Source organism: Paroedura picta, chromosome 4 (assembly GCF_049243985.1).
Source record: "Paroedura picta isolate Pp20150507F chromosome 4, Ppicta_v3.0, whole genome shotgun sequence".
Classification (NCBI taxonomy): Eukaryota; Metazoa; Chordata; class Lepidosauria; order Squamata; family Gekkonidae; genus Paroedura; species Paroedura picta.
This window is the reverse complement of record NC_135372.1, coordinates 1837647-1857121: the sequence shown is the minus strand read 5'-3', so window position 1 is coordinate 1857121 and position 19475 is coordinate 1837647. Positions and strand designations below refer to the sequence as shown.

Genomic DNA, 19475 nt, shown 5'->3' with positions numbered 1-19475 from the left:
ATAAGAGAGTAGGAAAAGCAGTCTTGGGATACAATCCCCAAAATGACAGAATGATCTCAGTTCGAATCCAAGGCAAACCATTCAACATCACAGTGATCCAGGTCTACGCCCCAACCACTGCTGCTGAAGAGGATGAAGTTGATCAGTTCTATGAAGCCCTACAACACCTTCTAGAAGCAACGCCCAAAAATGATGTGCTTATCATCATGGGGGATTGGAATGCTAAAGTAGGAAGCCAAAAGATAACCGGGATAACAGGCAAGTTTGGCCTTGGAGTACAAAATGAAGCAGGGCACAGGCTGGTAGAATTTTGTCAAGAGAATACAATGGTCATAGCAAACACTCTTTTCCAGCAACCCAAGAGACGACTCTACACATGGACATCACCAGACGGTCAACACAGAAATCAGATTGACTATGTGCTCTGCAGCCAAAGATGGAAAAGTTCTATCCAGTCAATAAAAACAAGACCAGGAGCTGATTGTGGTTCAGATCATGAGCTTCTTGTTGCAAAATTTAGGCTTAAATTGAAGAAAGTAGGGAAAAGCACTAGGCCACTCAGGTATGAACTAAATCATATCCCTGACGAATACACAGTGGAGGTGACAAATAGATTTAAGGAATTAGATCTGATAGACAGAGTGCCTGAAGAACTATGGACGGAGGTTCGCAACATTGTACAAGAGGTAGCAACTAAAACCATCCCAAAGAAAAAGAAATGCAAGAAATCAAAATGGCTGTCTGAGGAAGCTTTACAAATAGCTAAGGAGAGAAGGGAAGTGAAAGGCAAGGGAGAAAGAGAAAGATACACCCAATTGAATGCAGAATTCCAGAGAAAAGCTAGAAGAGATAAGAATGCCTTCTTAAATGAACAGTGCAAACAAATAGAAGAAAACAATAGAATGGGGAGGACCAGAGATCTTTTCAAGAAAATTGGAGATATGAAGAGAACGTTTCATGCAAAGATGGGTATGATAAGGGACCAAAATGGTAGGGACCTCACAGAAGCAGAAGAGATCAAACAAAGGTGGCAAAATTATACAGAAGAACTATACAAGAGCGAGCTTAACATCCCTGATGACCACAATGGGGTAGTTACTGACCTGGAGCCAGACATCCTGGAATGTGAAGTCAAATGGGCCTTAGGAAGTCTGAGCAACAATAAAGCTAGTGGTAGTGACAGCATTCCAGTTGAACTATTCAAAATCTTAAAGGACGATGCAGTAAAAGTGCTACACTCAATATGCCAGCAAATTTGGAAAACTCAACAATGGCCACAGGATTGGAAAAGGTCAGTTTACATTCCAATCCCAAAGAAGGGCAATGCCAAAGAATGTTCAAACTACCGCACCATCGCACTAATTTCTCATGCTAGCAAAGTTATGCTCAAAATCCTACAAGCTAGGCTCCAGCAATATGTGGACCGAGAACTTCCAGAAGTACAGGCAGGATTTCAAAGAGGCAGAGGAACTAGAGATCAAATTGCCAACATACGCTGGATCATGGAGAAAGCTAGGGAGTACCAGAAGAACGTCTACTTCTGCTTCATTGACTATGCTAAAGCCTTTGATTGTGTGGAGCACAACAAATTGTGGCAAGTTCTTAAAGAGATGGGAATACCAGAGCATCTTATTTGTCTCTTGAGAAATTTATATGCAGGTCAAGAAGCAACAGTGAGAACTGAACATGGAATCACTGACTGGTTCAAAATTGAGAAAGGAGTTCGGCAAGGCTGTATACTGTCGCCTTGCCTATTTAACTTGTATGCAGAGCACATCATGAGAAATGCGGGATTAGAGGAGTCACAAATTGGGATCAAGATTGCAGGGAGAAATATCAACAACCTCAGATATGCAGATGATACCACTCTAATGGCAGAAAGTGAAGAGGAACTAAAGAGCCTGTTGATGCGGGTGAAGGAGGAGAGTGCCAAAGTTGGCTTGAAACTCAACATCAAGAAAACAAAGATCATGGCATCCGGCCCTCTCAATTCCTGGCAAATAGAAGGGGAAGAAATGGAGATAGTGACAGATTTTATTTTCCTGGGCTCCAAGAACACTGCAGATGGGGACTGCAGCAAAGAAATTAAAAGACGCTTGCTCCTGGGGAGGAAAGCTATGGCAAATCTAGACAGCATCCTAAAAAGCAGAGACATCACCCTGCCAACAAAAGTGCATTTAGTCAAGGCTATGGTCTTCCCAGTTGCAATGTATGGCTGCGAAAGTTGGACCATAAGGAAGGCCGAGCGTCAAAGAATTGAGGCTTTTGAACTCTGGTGCTGGAGAAGACTCTTGCGAGTCCCTTGGACTGCAAGGCGAACAAACCAGTCAGTCCTAGAGGAGCTCAGCCCTGACTGCTCCTTAGAAGGCCAGATCCTGAAGATGAAACTCAAATATTTTGGCCACCTCATGAGAAGGAAGGACTCTCTGGAGAAGAGCCTAATGCTGGGAGCGATCGAGGGCAAAAGAAGAAGGGGACGACAGAGAATGAGGTGGATGGATGTAGTCACTGAAGCAGTCGGTGCAAACTTAAATGGACTCCGGGGAATGGTAGAGGACAGGAAGGCCTGGAGGATCATTGTCCATGGGGTCGCGATGGGTCGGACACGACTTCGCACCTAACAACAACAACAAGACCCATTTCCCTGTGGCCCCATTAAACATTTGCTGCACCGCTCGTGGGTGTGCATAGAGCCCAATGCATTGTGCTCGTGGCCCCCCTGAGCTCATTCTGGAAGGAGCAGGGGGGCAACCGCACCACAGGGGCAGCTGACGGCGCTTCCTGTCCCCATCCCCACAAGGCTGCGGAAGACGCCCGACTGTGCCGGCTGATGCAGTCAGGCCCACAAAGAAACCGGCAAAGTCGGCTGCAGGAGGGTGAGGGCAAAGAGGACAGAAACCAAGACTTCAGCCTCTCCCCCAGGAAGGTAGCCCTGGGACTCCTCTCCAGACCCGTCCAAGCCACAGCACGGCTTCCACGTGGGCAGCTGGTCTTTCATCGCCGGGAGAGGAGGGAGGGAGGGAGGGAGGGAGGGAGGAGAACTGAGCGCGTACCTTTCTCCGCATAGCCGTAGCGGATCTCCTTGCAACAGATCCCGACCGAGAGGAGGCTTTGCTTCATTTCTGAAACCACAGGAGGGGCGTGCGTGAGCAGGGTCAGTTCTCTTCCGCTTTCGGCCACCGCCCCCACGCCCGGAGCAGGCAGCTGCTTCGCTTTGGGACACCCTGGAGTCTGTGGCTGAGCAGGAATCTGAACTGGGGGCTCGCTGGCTCTAAGTGGGCACCACAAAGGTACAGCAAGGAGCCCACCGGTCCATCCGGTCCAGCAGCCTGCTTCCTACGGTGGCCAAGCAAGTGCCTTGGAAGACCCAGAGGCAAAGGGGCAGTGAGGCTGACCTGAGCCCTTGTTGCCACTCCCCCCTCCCCACAGCCACCACTCCTGAGATACACTGCCTCTGAGCATGGAGGCTTCCCCACTGAGGCTCATTCTGATCTAGGTTTCAGCGCTCTTACCCTGGAAGAAGGCGGCCTCTCCTCTGAGGTAGCTCCTGGGAACGGGGACTTCGTTCTCGGTGTGGTTGTGGATGGTGTGGAGGACCCTGTCCAGGGCTTTGGACCCGTACTGGGGGGAGGAGGAGGGGAAGAATCAGGGCCGGGGCCGTTTCAGAGGGTAACAGAGGGGGGGGGGAGGGCCTTGGGGACAGAAACCCTCGTGGGCCAAAGCTCTCTTGGTCCAGCACGGCATCTGAGGGGAGGCACCGTTGACTCCCAAGAAGGCTCATCCCTCCAGGATCTTACGGGTCTCTGAGACCTCCCTGGACTTGGATCTAGTTAGGACCAAGGCATTTATAATGGTAATTATTTATAATTCAGCTTCTATCCCGCCACTCCCGTGAACAGGCTTGTGGCGGCTGACAAATGATAAAACCCCACATTAAAACCCGCCGTAAAACCCCTTACATCTAAAACATGACCGATCCAAGACGGTGGCAGTCAAACCCTCCCTCCCTCCCCCAACAGCTCCCTCCCCCATGATTGCCCAGCCCCTCCAGTCTGTGCCCAGGCAAGGAAGATGCTTCTAATCTGGCGAGCCGGGTTTGATCCCCCACTCCCCCACATGCAGCCAGCTGGGTGACCTTGGGCTAGTCACAGCCCTGATAAAGCTGTTCTTCTTCTGTTTCTATTATGCTAACGGCAGGAGGGGGAAGGAAAGGGAAGGCGCATGAAGGTTACCATTAAAGGAAGAAAAGGAACAAAAGAGGTCATGGGAGGGAGGGAGGGAGGGAGGGAGGGAGGGAGGATGGTTTTGCAGAAGTCGAATGCTGAGGGCTCTTCCACGGGTGCTGCGTCTGTGTGCAGCCACAACCAGGTTTACTGTCCTTCACCAGGCTAGTCTGACCCCATCAAATCTCCAAAGCTAAGCAGGGTTTGCTCTGGTGAGTCCTCGGATGGGAGACCCCCAAGGAATTCCGGGTTGTTACACAGAGGCAGGCCGTGGCAAATTGCCTCTGTTTGTCTCTTGCCTTTAAAACCCCCAGAGGGGTCCTCGTAAGCCGGGTACAACTCGAGGACACTTTGAGCAACTTTCCCAGCCTCGCTCTACCTCTAGCTGGGCTCTGCAGCCTCGGCTTTCAAGGGGGGGGGGGGGCTTTCGTCCAGCGAGCTGAGCCGTGCCCCATTTGGGGGTTTGAAACAGACTTCAGGCAATGAGTGCTGGTTGGGGGAAAGACAGGCAGACACGGGGCTCTGCAGCCCAACAGAGAAACCGGGGGCCGTGGGGAGTTCCCCGTACTTTCTCTACCTTGTTTTCAAAGTTGTACTTGCTGAGATCCCTGGATTCGGTGGCTCTTCTGTCCCCGTGAGTTAAGGCACCCTATCAAGACAGGAAGGAAAACTCTGTTCAGAACAGAGGAGGAGGAAATAGCAACCAAATCATTTTCTGACCCTGCCAAATCCCACCTACGGGGTCAGCAAGGACAACAACATGGGATGGGAGAGACACTCCTGGGTGTGGGTGAACGAGACCTTGGGGGCCCTTGTGGACTGGAGGCTAAGCATGAGCAGGCAGTGGGATGCGGCAGGAAAGAAGGAAAATGCAGTCTTGGGCTGGATCCGCAGAGGCATCACATCAAAATCACAAGAGGTCATAGTCCCACTGCCTACCACATAGGTCGGACCCCACCTGGAGGCAAACGACAACATGAGGAAAGGCCTTGCAGGTCGTGGTCCCCTAACTGGGGCCCCCACCCTTCAGCCATCTGCCTGGTGCAGAGCTGGTTATGTTGTTGGCGATGTGAGAAGGCGACTTTTAAAGTGAGGGACTCAGCTGACTTCATTCCCTGCTCCCTCGGGTCCTTTACGGAGCTGTCAACGGGTTTCTGTCTGTCCATTACTGCTGAGCTTTGACTGGGCAGCTACTGAGTGATCTCTGCCTATTGTCTGTTTGTTTTTTAAGTTACTTTTTACAATAAAACAAAATCTTACAAGGCTTTCCAGACGTTTGGCCACGATGGAGGCAAACCGTCGCTCGCCGGCCAGTTCGGAGATGAGGAAGATGTATTCTGGGGCAGAAACTTGATTGGAGCGATGCGTCCGGCCTGGGGGTGGGCAGCGGGAGAGGGGAAGCAAGACGGGTGAGCTCCCTCGCAGCTCAGAGGGGGGGGCAGCCAGTGGGAAGTCGTCTCAGTGCTTATATTAACCGTACAAATAAGACCAGGAAAAGGAAAAACAGCCATTCTGCTGAGCCCTGAGGTCGGAGCCACACTTAAAAGAAGGCCTGATTTCAAGGAAACAGCTAATGGCTGAATTCCTTCCTCTTGATCAGGGGAGTCAAACTGTGGCCCTCCAGATGTCCATGGACTACAATTCCCATGAGCCCCTGCCAGCAAACGCTGGCAGGGGCTCATGGGAATTGTAGTCCATGGACATCTGGAGGGCCACAGTTTGACTACCCTGCTCTTGATCTTGATCTCCCACAACAGAGGAGGACCCCCTCCCCCCCCCCCGCACACACAGACATGCCCAATCAAGAAACCCAAAAGGTGCCAGCCACAAATAAGCAGGGTTTGGGGGGGCAGAAATAAGACTTTCCAAAGTCAGAAACACGACTGTAAATTCAACAGAAGCCCGACATGGGTTGATGTGAGCTGAGCATGTTCTAGGAGACACGGAAAGTGAAGGGTCAGCAAGTCAGAATCAGACCAGGGTGGGATTTTAGATTGACCAGATGTATGTAACACAGACCTCACCAACCCAATCCCTACACAAGGATTTCTATATGAATTCCTTGTAAAAAAGCTACGTCGACTTAAGCCTATCAACAACTGGTGACTGAGGGGAACCTCCACATCCGGAGGCACTAATCCTCTGAATCCCAGAGGCAGGAGGCAAGCTCAGGGGAAGGCCTCCGTGCTTCCAAGCCCCTGTTGACAGATCAAGACAGGTGGCCGCGTTAGTCTGTTTGTAGCAGGAGAAAAGAGCAAGAGTCCAGGAGGACCAAGACTAGCAAAATCCGAGGAAGGGGAGGAGCTTCTGTGGGTCCCTGCTTGCTTCTTCAGGGGCTCAGATACTCAGATCAGAAGAAGCAAGCAGTGACTCGTGAAAGCTCCTAATCTGCCACAAATGCTGCTAGTCTTTAAAGTGCTCCTGGACTTCTTGACAGGATGCTGGACTGGATGGGCCCCCCCTGGTCTGATCTTATGTTCTGATTTGGAAAACAAACTTTTTTTGCTTACTGGAATCCCTCAGGCCCTCCACATTCTATGATGTCCCACTGAACATAACACTTGCAAATACTGTATCTATTTTTGACAAGGCCTAGTTTCCCAGTCATAGGAAACTTGCAAAATATAACAGAGAGAACTTTGCTACCTATATTTACCCACAAACCCACACACCAAAACTAAAAGCAAAGCAGACATAAAAGTCAATTTTCGTGAAGCAATAGGGATCTTCTAAGCTAAATGCCTTCACAGGGACTAGACACATGCTCTTTTTGAAGAATCCAGTGCAGCAGTTCTCCAGAAACAGAACGAAATCAGAGTCTCGTTGCGCCTTTAAGGCCAACCAAGATTTATTCAAGGCAGGAGCTTTCACGTGCCTGCAAGCCACAGCTCACACCTTGAATGAATCTCGGTTGGTCGTCAAGGGGCTCCTGGACCCTGATTTTGTTGTGCTGCTTCAACACGGCGACCCACTTGAATCTATCCAGGAACAGAGTTTCACATTCAACTCCACATTTAATACCCCCCCTGCAATGCAAACATAGAACAGGAACAGAAACAGCCGTGGGGCTTCTTGCTTACCAAACTGCTGAATGGCCCGGTCGGCGCTCCAGGGCAACTCGAGCGTCATGTGAACTCGCCGCTTTTGATTCTTCACCCGTCTATCTGCTTGGAGAGAAATTCCTGAGCTAGAGGCTTCGGAGATTATTGCTACAAGCTGAGAGAGAGAGAGAGAGAGAGATGCAGTCAACCCAAATGGCCACAAACTGTTTTTTAAAACTCCATCCTTCAATTGCATGGCACCGAATTTCTGGGCCTGTGCCGTTGCACCTTTCAGTGACGGGATAAGTAACCCGGTTGGACACAGCCAGGATCTGGCCGCAGGGAATGATGAGAGGCAGCGGGTGGCTGAAAACAGAGCAGCGAGGTTTTGTGTACGTGTCAGGGGAGTTTTTGCTGCATGCCGGGAAGTTCTGTGAGCATCCCCCACCAGGGCTGAGCCGAGAGCTTTCCAGAGGTTAATTCTGAGCCTCCTCCGCTGGAAGCAATGATCTCTGCCACCCAAAGGCATTCGGACACTCTCCCCTGCCCACCATCAAACGTGGGAGTCGGCCTTTCTGCTTGGTGGGGCCGCCCACTTGCCCGCCTCCCCTTCCTCCCTCTCCCCCCTGCGCTCACTTTGTCTCCGTTCATGAAGCGCTCTTTCTCCTTCAGATTCACGTGGTCGATCGACAGCCCCTGCTCAGCCCGCGACTCAAACACGACGGAGCGGTCTGGCCGCCGCACGACCCGCCCTTTGCGCCCGGTCATCTGCACCGGAGAAGAACAGAGGCTGCTTGGAGGGGAGAGCGGTGCGAGGGCTGGACGCCGGGGGCCATTCCGGAATGGGGACTAATTAAGGCAGTACAGCCCGCCCAGTTCCCAGGGGAAGGGAGATATCCACACAGTCCTCCCCCCTTCCCTCACCAGAAGAAGGAGAAGAAGGAGAGTTGGTTCTTCTATGCCGCTTTTCCCTACCCGAAGGAGGCTCAAAGCGGCTTCCAGTCGCCTTCTCCCCCCACAACAGACACCCTGTGGGGTGGGTGAGGCTGAGAGAGCCCTGATATTGCTGCTCGGTCAGAACAGTTTTATCAGTGCCGTGGCGAGCCCAAGGTCACCCAGCTGGCTGCATGTGGGGGAGCGCAGAATCGAACCCGGCATGCCAGATTAGAAGTCCGCACTCCTAACCACTACACCAAACTGGCTCTCAACCAGAATAAAATCTCCCCACCACAGACACCCTGTGAGGGAGGGGAGGCTGAGAGAGCCCTGAGATCACTGAAGAAGATGATGAAGAAGAAGAGTTGGTTCTTAGATGCCGCTTTTCTCTACCCAAAAGAGTCTCAGAGCGGCTTCCAATTGCCTTCCCTTTCCTCTCCCCACAACAGACACCCTGTGGGGGAGGGGGGGCTGAGAGAGCCCTGAGATTACTGAATGAGAAGAAGAGTTGGTTCTTAGATGCCGCTTTTCTCTACCCAAAAGAGTCTCAAAGCGGCTTCCAATCACCTTCCCTTTCCTCTCCCCACAACAGACACCCTGTGAGGGAGGTAAGACTGAGAAAGCTTTATCAGAACAGCTTTATCAGGGCTGTGACTGGCCTAAGGTCACCCAGCTGGCTGCATGTGGGGGAGCAGGGAATCGAACCTGGCTTGGCAGATAAGAAGTCGGCACTCTTAACCACCACACGAAGTTAGCTGCTGGACCAGACTCCATAGTCCGTCTAGTCCAGCATTCGGTATGTTTCAGTAGCTGAGCAGTTCCTCTGGAGGGCCAACGACAGGCCACAGAGGCCGAGGCCCTCCCTGATGTGGCCTCCTGGCTCTGGGATTCAGTCCCCATGACTAGTCCCCACTGACACCCTCCATGAATCAATCTAGTCTCCCTTTATGGATGTTTATTCCTGCAGCCCTCCTCACATCCTTAATGTAACCTGGGGAAAGTCGCATTTCCTTGTGTCTATCCTGAACCTCCTGGCCATGCCCTTCAGTGGCCGCCCTTGAGCTCTAGTAATTTAGGAGAGAGAGAACAAGTTCTCTTGGTCCATTCTCTCCATCCCAGGCAGAATTATACAAACCTCTCTCATGCCCCCCCTTGGTCCTCACTTTCCTAATCAGAAAAGACCTTTCCTCCTAGGGAAGGGGCTCCGACTTCCTGCAGCTCTTTTTGTTAAAGACAGGTGTGATTTAGTGAGAGTTTTTGTTAAGTTTGATGCTCAGTGTTCTCAATCTGGTGCCATCTATTGATATGGGCTTGTTGCTTTGTACATGTTTTTAAATAATTGTAATATTTAACGATCCACGGATCAGTTTTTCCTTTTCCAAGACCTACCAATCTACGAGTGAAGGAATAGGAAATAACAATAACAATAACAACAACAATAATAATACCATTTCTTCACCGTCTCCCCCCGAAGGCTCGAGGCGGTTTTCAGCATATATAAAACTCCCATCCACACTTAAAACCAATAAAAATACACCATAAAACATCCACCCCCTACAACAAGCTGCAGCGGCACAAAACCCTTCCCAGGCCCAGAACTCCCAACTAATTCCAGAGGGGAGGGGCAAAGAGGGCGCCGGTGGTATTCGCTACTGCCTCTCCTGTGGGGGGGGGGGGGATGATCTTCCTTCAAATAACGACAACTAAGTTGTTAGAACTGTTATGTTATGTTGTGACTGTAATTTAATATAATAATGTTCTATATTTCCTAAAACGGTCCATGTGAACCGCCCTGGGCCATATGGAAAGGGCAGCATAAAAATATAAACACACACACACACACACACACACACACACACACACACATACAGTAAGCTTGCTATTTCAAACCCAATCAAATTTGTTCGAATCCGTCCCGCCCTTGTGGTGTCCATTCCCAAATGTCGTGTACTTGGCCCAAAACAGGGAACCTCAGACTGCTCCTAACCGTACAGGGAAGCAGAGTCCGCCCTCCCACCCCCCGTTTGTGCACAGCCATCTTTACCTCGGCCACGTGCTCCGGGCCGCCAAAGTGATCGATGAGTTTGTCCAAGGTGTTGAGAGGTAGGTCTTGGCCCAGGGCCTTCACCTTGGCCAGGAGGTCCTGCTTCATCTTCTCAATATGCTCCAGCACCCCTGGGCCCTGCATTTCCTTCTGGGAGCTGGGCAGGTACAAGCTGCCTGTACGGGAAAGAAGCGAACACATCATGGCTCTGTTTCTCTTCGCGAGGAGCCAGGGGGCTACAGGTTGACCCCACAGCCCCTGACATCTGCATAAAATTAACTCCAAGTGTAGGGTTGCCAGCTCCAGGGCAGGGAATCTCCTGGAAATGTAGGTGTAGAGGCAGGAAGGGATGTCATGTCCATGGAGTTTTAAAGGCAGAGAATCTACCCTCCAAAGTAGCCATTTTCTGTCTCACCCAGGGGCCATATGGATGACCAACAACAAAGCTTACAGGCCAAGGCCTTCCCTTAATGTTGCCTCCTGGCTCTGGGATTCGCAGGATTTGTGCCTCTGAAGGGGAGGCTCCCCTCAGTCACCACGGCTACTAGCCATTGACAGACCTCTCCTCTGTGAATCCCCTTTTCAAGCTGTGGCCAAGGCTACGTCAAAATCTTAGGATGTGTATTCGGTTTCCTGGGTACACTTTGTATGTTTACATGAGCTGTGGCTACCTGTATGTATTTGTGTTTTTATGCCATTAAAAGGAACCTCTATCTATATCTATCCACAGATTACTGCCTCTGAATGTGGAGGTTCCTCTCAGCTACCATGGCGAGTAGCCGCTGATCATCTTACCGTTCCATGAATCTATCTCATCCCCCTTGAAAGCTGTCTAATTCCTGTGGCCATCACTACATCTTCTGGCAGTGAATGCTCCATTTTAAGGATTTTCTGCAGAGGGCAGCCTCCCTCCCCAAGGGACAGCGTGAGGAAGGGGTGGGGATAAACAGTCCCGGGGAGACACCGGAGCAGCCCTCACCTGGGTCCTCGTACGCAAAGCCGTTGAGGGTTCGCTCGACAATGATCACGTCGTCATTTTCGAACAGGGATTCCGGGGAGGAGTTGAAGTCGCTCTCCAGGCCGGCCTCGGAGTCCGAGCTGCTGCCGGAGCTAATTTTGATGATGCCGTTTGTCGAGTCGCACATGGCCTTGGGGGGCTTGGGGCAGCGTCCCCGCTGTTTCCCTGCAGGGAGGGAGAAGAGAGGGAGCGAGGCGTGAGAGCCAGAAGCCTCCCAGGCAGGCCGTCACAGAAGGCCAGGGGCACCTTTCCCTTCCAACGCGGGAAGCCAGCAGGCGGGAGATCACAGGGCGGAATCCCACCCCGTCTGCAATGGTCCCTTCCCAGAGAAAGTCCTCAGCCAAGGAGAAGGGCCTTAGAGACAAGAACCTGGAACCTAGCTGGCTTCAAAATTTTGCTCACTGTTGAGAAACAGGAGCAGCTTTGATCATTTTGGCACTTGCTTTTGTGGTCGCTCCACAGTTAATTTCCATACAGTCTTGTCTAATAAAGGGAAGTATCTCTTGCCTCCACCCCCCAAAATACTTAAAGCATTCTGAAGGTTTTGTGTCCTGTTTGTTCAAGCAACAGAACTCATAATTCATTCATCTGCACTCATCGGCACTCTCCAAAATCAAGGGTTGCCCATGCATTTGATTTGGTGGGTTCTGGAGCTACAGGACACTTCATTTGAGGAGTACATTGACTTGTTACAGGTTCGTGCCCTCCTTCTTCTGCATGCTGCCTTTCCCTTTTGCTCAGAGGGCATTCGGTCAAGAGATTCCCTCGCATGCATTCTGCCACGCAGTGGCTGGCCATCTGAGTCAAGGAGGAGGTCTCAGCTAGGTAGGACAACTGAGGAATAGGAAGAAAGGCATAGAAAACAGCACATGAGTCAGCCAGGAGAGTTCTGACTCTGACCCCAGAGCTTTGCCCCAGGGACTGCAGTCAGAGAGACAAGCCTGCAATCTGGTAGCAGGAAGAAGAATTTGTCATTCTGAGATTCTCAGCTTTTTTCCTTCCTTAAAAAGGACCCCGCCTCCCAGTTTCTAGCCCTTAAGGATGTGTAAGGGCTAAGTCAGGGGTAGTCAAACAGTGGCCTTCCAGATGTCCATGGACTACAATTCCCATGAGCCCCTGCCAGCGAGTGCATCTGGAGGGCCACAGTTTAACTACCCCTGGGCTATGTAAAAGCAGTGGTTTTCCATGCTCTTTACAGGAAAGCCCGGCATTTCTCAGGGTTTCGGTCAGAATTTGCTACTGATTTTCCACAGAAAAGTCCATATTTGGGGAATGATTAGCCTGTCCCAGGGCACATGCCATAGTCCCAAGAGGGTAACAGCGAGGCCCTGAATGGTGTGCCCATTTCCCTAAAACATACCCCAAGCATCTCCAGAATTGCCCAGGGTTTCCACAGCCCCTGTCTCAATCCGGGGCAAAGGGGTTTGCAGACCAAACATTTGGAGAGAGGGTTTGAGGTATGAGGCAGCACCTTCCTCACAAATCAAGAGAAGACAAAAACTTGCTTTTGATTTCAAGGGGCGAAAACCGTAATCAATCTTTTGAAATGAAACGTGAAATTGGTCTGGTAGGAAAAGGGGGGGTGGGGGGGAGTAGGCCGGGTTTGGGAAGGTGCTGTAAGAAATTTATGAGCGCAAAGACAGTTAAGTCGGAAGCATGCCTGGGGGAGAGTCCCTGGTGCGAGGGAATGGGAAGAGCAAGAGAAACAGAATTTCAGCAACAAAGCAACATGATGTCATGAAAGTACAGAACGAGACTGAAGGATAGGTGGGGGGTGGGGAGGGGAGGGGGGGAAGCCACAAAGCTAAGAGGGGACTGCCAGAGGGCTAAGGTACTGGGGGGGGGGGAGAAGGGTCTTACGTTTTCTTTTAATGCCCGTTCCTCTTTTTCGTTTGGTTGAAGGAAAATGCTTCTGAATTAGTGAGAGAAAGACGCCTCTGAAAGTTAAGATGCAACATTTATTGCTAGCTGCGGCCAAATGCGTATCTTTTCTAAAAGGCGAATAATAACAAGGTGGGGTTTTCATGAAAAGCAAAACAAAGGAATTATCAAGCTCTGTCCATGCTTAAACAAAGGTCCAAGGACATTAGCCGGCAAGGGGTCTTGCTAGGATGCCGGGCTTCCTGCTTTCAGACAAGATGCATGCCAGACCTGGCGACTCTTGAAATCAAAACGTTACTCTAGAAATCACCTTCACTCAGGCCAGGTGCCCACAGCTCTCCTGCAAGGCTGCAATTAAAAAATCCCCTTTTCAGACAGATTCTGTCCCTGAGTTTGTGACCAGTTGGAAAAAAGTGACTACGCTTTGTTCCCCTGCCCCATCTACAATGCCTTAAGAACCAGCTTCATCCAACATCGAGGTCTCCTTTCAAAGGATAGAACTCACTGAAGAAAACCGTCAAATAGCTTAGCACATGGCAACATTTTGTGCAGCTGCCGTTAGATTTCGGGGTGTTTATAAAGGCCAGAGAATTTCCGCGTTCCCTGACTTCATATTTAGCCAGTGCTGTTTCAGTGATGAGTTTTAAGCCCAACATGTTCCTTTTTATTGTTTTAAACACCCTTCTTGTATTCAGATATCTATTTTTGTATTCATTTGGTATTTTAATTGTGCATTTGAACTTTGGCCTGAATGACCGTAAATAAAGCTTGTTGTTAAAACAAAAAAGGCATAAATAATAATTCACTGCTGGGAGTGTGTGTGTGTGTAGGGGGGGGGGGAGCAGCCAGCCTTCCAGCTGAGTGGCTGTGGTGCCACACAATGTTCACAGACATTTCGGAGAGACTATCTGTGCGCCTGCTGCAAGTGAGGTGGGGGGCAGGGAAACAATGAATGGGTCGAAAAAGACCTGCTGCTGGAAGGGAAGGGAAGGGAAGGCCAACTCCAAATTTGAAAAACAGCTAACTGTGCAAGGGCTGTCCCTCGTTCTGTTTGGGCATGGGGTGGGCAAACACGCGAGATGCCGGGGGAGTTGCACGGAGGCAGTTTTAAAAACGGGAAGGGAGAGGGCAGAACGCCGAAAGGAAAGGGCAAGGACGGCTTCTGAGGGACAAGCTTTGCGCCTCTCCCCTCTCTAGTTGCACACCGGGTGATGGAGGAGGCAGGGAGCACAGACGTCCGTGTGGGAATAAAAGCCAAAACCAAAACTAAAATGGACCGATGGGGTCATGGAATCTCACGCCCCCCCTCCCCCCCGCCCATGGTTTCAAGGAGGTGCTGAGGGAAGAGGAAGAGGGGGGATGTCAGAGGGGGGGACCTCAATGCCTTGCCATGCAGGCGCTTGGCCACATCCACGGTGGACTCAGAAACATCAGCAGTGCCTTGGAAGCTCCCCTTGGACAAGGGGCCACAGCGAGGCCAAAAATGACCGGGACGCCTGCTTTCCCAAAGGACACCCTGGCCTCTGGCCTCGGGAGAGACAGACGGGGATGCCTAGTCTGTTCAGCCACCAAGAGCCCGTGGAACTCACTCAGCAGCGGAAACAAAGCAATTGAGCTGCCCTTCGTTCTCGTCCAGGACCTCCCGGGTGCGGGCCTCCCCCGTCGACTGCAGCCCGATCACGATGCACTGCGGGGAAGAAGTGGCAGAGGGTCAGCGACCAGGAGATGGGGGTGCGTGGGGGGGTGAGTGAAGCCTGGCTTGGGCTTCTGCCTGCCTTCCTTTACCCGAGTGCTTCATGCACAGAGACTGCGACATCTTCCAATAGCCGGCACCCGTCCAGATGAAAACTCGTGAGCCCCGTTCGCTCTTTGGCACTTAGTGAAACAGCCCACGGCCGCTTGTGCATCCGTGCCTCGTGACTTCACCTGCACGCGGCCTCATCGGGTGACGTGGTCTGCAGCTGGCTTTTATTCCCACAGCACCATCACTGCAGCACTAGGTTCTGCGGGAAATTTCGGTCCCCTTGCCTCCCAGAACGCACAGACCCCTCTGCAGGAATCCCAGGGCATCCTTGCTCAATCTTGTGGAAGTGGAATAGGCTGCCTAAGGAGGTGGTGAGCTCCCCCTCACTGGCAGTCTTCAAGCAAAGGTTGGATACACACTTTTCTTGGATGCTTTAGGATGCTGAGGGCTGATCCTGCGTTGAGCAGGGGGTTGGACTAGATGGCCTCTATGGCCCCTCCCCACTCTAGGATTCTATGATTCTATGATTCTATGATCTTCTGACGGTGCAGGAACCCTGCAATATCCTGCAGGCTTCCAGGAACCCTGAAAGGGCTGCCAGCTGGCCCCGCCTCCCTGCCACGCCCCCAGAAGTCACATGGTGCAGGGCATCATTCATAGAATAAAATGCCCGTGGGGCTCTAAGAAGAAATCCTGGGAGGGGGAAATGGGAGGGGCCAGTAGGGGGAGTGCAGCAGACTCCGCCCTTCCTTCCCGCTCCTTTTCCGTCGTGTGTGAACTCAACAAGGCCACTGCAGACCAGACAGGTGAGCAGAAAAACACGCTGTCCTCCTGACTCCTCCCTGGGCTAGTTAGTGTAATCCTTAACACTATTTCACTCCCTTATATTTGGGAAGCAGCCTCCTGGGAGGAGACTGTCCGGGGCTTTGTCCGTCCAGGTCCACCCTGATTGGCCCTCCCCCTCCAGCTCCCCCCCCCCTTGCCTGCTAGAAGCCTTGTGGCTGCGGCCTCCATTGTCACCCACGAGGAGAGAGGCAGCGACAGGTATGCTCCTGCTGGGAGGGAGCCGGGCCCTGTCGACGGGGGGGGGGGGGGGCTTTCCACTCCCTTTAGTCCCTTTTTGTGGGCCACAGAGATCCGCGGCCACCCTCTCCCTTCCTCCTGCCTGCCGCCCCTTTCAAAGCCCATTCCTAAAATGGGCTTTGATATTAGTATATATATATAATTAAACCCCCTCCGGGTCTCTGGAGTAACCCTGGTTGAGAACCCTGTCCTAGGAACAGACCCCTTGCGAATGCAGAGGGTCTACTATGTTCAAAATCCACCCCAGGACTTGTTTGGAAATGACGTCACCTTTAAATCTCATTTACTCCTTTCATTCCCTGCCTTTCTCCCCAAAGCTTGTTCTCTTCCCTCCATTTTATCCCCCCAACAGCCCTGTGAGGGAGGCAAGGCTGAGCAAATGTGACTGGCTCGAGGCCAACTGCCAGCATGGTGTCATGGTTAAGAGTGTGGCTTCTAATCCGGCCAGCCGGGTCCGATTCCTCGCTCCTCCTCCGCACGCAGCCAGCTGGGTGACCTCCAGCCAGCCCAGTCCTCTTAGAGCTGCAGGTGGAGGAGGAGCGGGGAATCAGACCCGGCTGGCCAGGTTAGAAGCTGCCACTCTTAACCCTGACAATACGCTGGCCCGATACACATTTAAACCAGAGCTTCTGCGAAGACTAATGCACATGTACAAAACATAACAACCCCCAAGCAGGCGGGAGGGTGCTGACCCATCTTGCAATGCTGACTAGTCCTTTTCCCCCTCTCTCTGTTGTTTGTTTTTGTTTTAGATCTTCCCTCTGTCGAAATTAAATGAGGCCTCGGCAGGCCTTCCCTCTGATCCGCGTGTGGAAGTGGCCTCTTCCACAGGAGCAGCGCTGAACAATCAGCCCAAGGCCCTCTAGCGAGGAGAGGAGAGGAGAGGAGAGGAGAGGAGAGGAGAGGAGAGGAGAGGAGAGGAGAGGAGAGGAGAGGAGAGGAGAGGAGAGGAGAGGAGAGGAGATCAAGGCAACGGTGGCTCCCCTGACTGTCTCAAGCCGCCAGCAGCCATTGCCCTTAAGAGATCCGGCTTCCGACGCAACCGGGGTTTACATGCCTGTTGCCAGGAAGAGGGAAACGTGAGTAACCAATGGTCACACCACTCTCTTCTTTTCCTGCCTGATCCCCCCCACCACACACACACACTTCAAAATAGCATCCTTAGCAGGAGGGGGAAGGAAAATGATAATTAAAAAGATTACACCTCTGGTGAGGAAGGTAGGTCATCACAGAGTCATAGAATCATAGAGTTGGAAGGGGCCATCCAGTAGGCATGCTTTTCATTTTTCTGACCCAGAGGCAGAACTTTACACTTATCTTTATTAAATTGCATCTTGTTCTCATTTGCCCATTTTTCCATTGTGTTCAGATCTCGTTGAACTCTGTCTCTATCTTCCGGAGTATTTGCCAGTCCTCCCAATTTGGTGTCATCTGCAAACTTGATGAGTAGTCCCTCCACCCCCTCATCTAGATCATTAATAAATATGTTAAAAAGTACCGGGCCGAGCACCGAACCCTGAGGTACCCCGCTACTCACCTCCCTCCAGTCTGATGAAACTCCATTGACAACAACTCTTTGAGTGCGGTTCTCTAACCAATTCCCTATCCACCTAACTATCTGAAAATCCAGATTGCAGTCCTTCAACTTATCCATCAGAACATCATGGGGAACCTTGTCAAAAGCTTTACTGAAATCCAAGTAAATGACATCAACCGAATTTCCCCGATCCAGCAAACCTGTCACTCTTCCACAGGAGCAGCACCGCACAGTCCCTGTACTTAGGGCATGAGGCTGTCTTCTACTGATTCAGACTCTTTGTCCACCAAGGTCAGTATTGCCTGCTCAGTCCAGCACTGGATCCCTGGAATCTCTGGCAGAGATCTCTTCCACCACCTCCTCTGTGATCCTTTTTTAAACTGGAGGTGTCAGGGATTGAACCCGGGACCTCCTGCATGCTGAGCGGAAGCTCCTCCCCTGAGCCACAGGGCTCCCTCCTTCCCTCCCTGCTGCTGTTTCTTCCTCTTGGAGGAAAGCGGTCAGGAGCCTCTGGGGCAGGAAATGCCCAAGGGACGCCTGGAGGTGACTTCCCAGGGAGCACAGGCACCTTTATCCAGAGACTGTCCAGGACAAGGAACAGTGTGTGGAGCAGGGGCACAGTAAAAGTTTTAAGGTCTCAGCCAGGCATCCACACGGGACACCAAAGGTCTCGATCCCATCGCTCACGATCCCACAGAAAGCCCCACGCTCCCTAGACGAAGGCACAAGCTACGAATCCCCATCTCTTTCAGGAGAGAAGCTTTATTTTTTTTACAAAGCTGAAATCTTCAGGGATCTGGATATTTGCAGGACTGTTACTCCTGAAACCGCCCATGCAGAAAACGCCCACAGAGACTCTTTCCGCACAAAGGAGAAGGAAGAAAAGGAGCGACGCAAACGGGCAAACAAGACTCCTGCCTGGAAGAGCGCTGAGCCACCCGGTCCGGCCTCTGCACGCCCTTCGGACGACCCTCGGGGGCCCCGCGGGATTCCCTCACCTTGTCCTTGCTGAGCTCCTCCTGGGCCAGCTCCACGAGACGCCGGACCTTCGCAGCTATGCACAGGTACTTGAAGAAGCGCTGGTGAGACGACCAGAACTGTCCCCACAAAGACTTCCGGGACTCCAGGCCAATCAGGTCAGCGGCCTGCTGGAAAACCGCCAGGGCTTCTGCCCACTGCAGGGAGGGAGGAGGGGGGGTGAGCGGCGTTCTGCAAATGATTTCCTGACCGGGGTCCGTCTTCGTCTGCAGGCACGCCCACAGGTGCCACCTCAGCCAACGGCCAGCCGGGGCCCCTGCCCTTGGCCACACTCGGGTCCCCCCCCCCCATGAGTGCAGCCGACAACACCCCGGGCAGAATATTTAACGGCTGTAACCTTGAAACGGCTCTTGGGCGGCACAAGACCTTGCCCAGCTCCAGACTGCGGCCCTGCGTCAATGAGTGGCCACTCATGTGCACTCCCTTAAAGGGGACATGCCCCACAGCCTGCATCTCCCCGATGGGGGGACATGAGAACAGCAGGCCCCCACCATGCATTCTCCCACTGAGGAAAAGAGCACCGACAAGATCCACGGATTGGTGCAGAAGCACAACATGGATTGTCAGCCAGTCCTTTTTATTCCAGGCACCTGGGAAAGCCTGCCTGCCTGCCTGCCTGCCTTCCTTGCCCCCCCTCCCTCTTTTGCTCGTACTTCCTTCCCTCTTCCCTTGTTCCTTCCTTCCTTCCTTCCTTCCTCCCTGCCCTCGTTCCCCCTCCCTCCCTCCCTCCCTCGGTCCCCTCTCCCCCTCTCCCTCCCTCCTAGTGCCCAATGCATTCCTGGCTGCAGAGGCCTTTCCCTCTAGATTGTTATAAGGCAAAGTGCCCTCAATAAGTCCCCCCTTGGCAAAGGCCTCCTTGAGCCTCACTCACTGAGCAAGCAGCCCGCATGCTGCTCTGGGGGGCCCTGGACCCTGAGAAGAGATCCAGAA

At 52.1% G+C, this 19475-nt stretch overlaps 1 protein-coding gene across 3 annotated transcripts in view; it reads right to left on the bottom strand.

The window, feature by feature from the left end:
* Nucleotides 1–19475, bottom strand: part of SBNO2 (strawberry notch homolog 2) — a 109252-nt gene that overhangs the window by 14219 nt on the left and 75558 nt on the right. For all 3 annotated transcript variants that reach the window (XM_077331457.1, XM_077331458.1, XM_077331459.1), the window contains 11 exons: nucleotides 18506–18682; nucleotides 14733–14830; nucleotides 13123–13199; nucleotides 11224–11427; nucleotides 10245–10420; nucleotides 7901–8032; nucleotides 7304–7439; nucleotides 5484–5596; nucleotides 4801–4872; nucleotides 3513–3621; nucleotides 3054–3122 (listed from right to left, as the gene is read on the bottom strand). In XM_077331457.1, coding sequence (XP_077187572.1) covers nucleotides 3054–3122; nucleotides 3513–3621; nucleotides 4801–4872; nucleotides 5484–5596; nucleotides 7304–7439; nucleotides 7901–8032; nucleotides 10245–10420; nucleotides 11224–11427; nucleotides 13123–13199; nucleotides 14733–14830; nucleotides 18506–18682 — 1363 coding nt within the window. The remainder of the gene's footprint in view (nucleotides 1–3053; nucleotides 3123–3512; nucleotides 3622–4800; nucleotides 4873–5483; nucleotides 5597–7303; nucleotides 7440–7900; nucleotides 8033–10244; nucleotides 10421–11223; nucleotides 11428–13122; nucleotides 13200–14732; nucleotides 14831–18505; nucleotides 18683–19475) is intronic.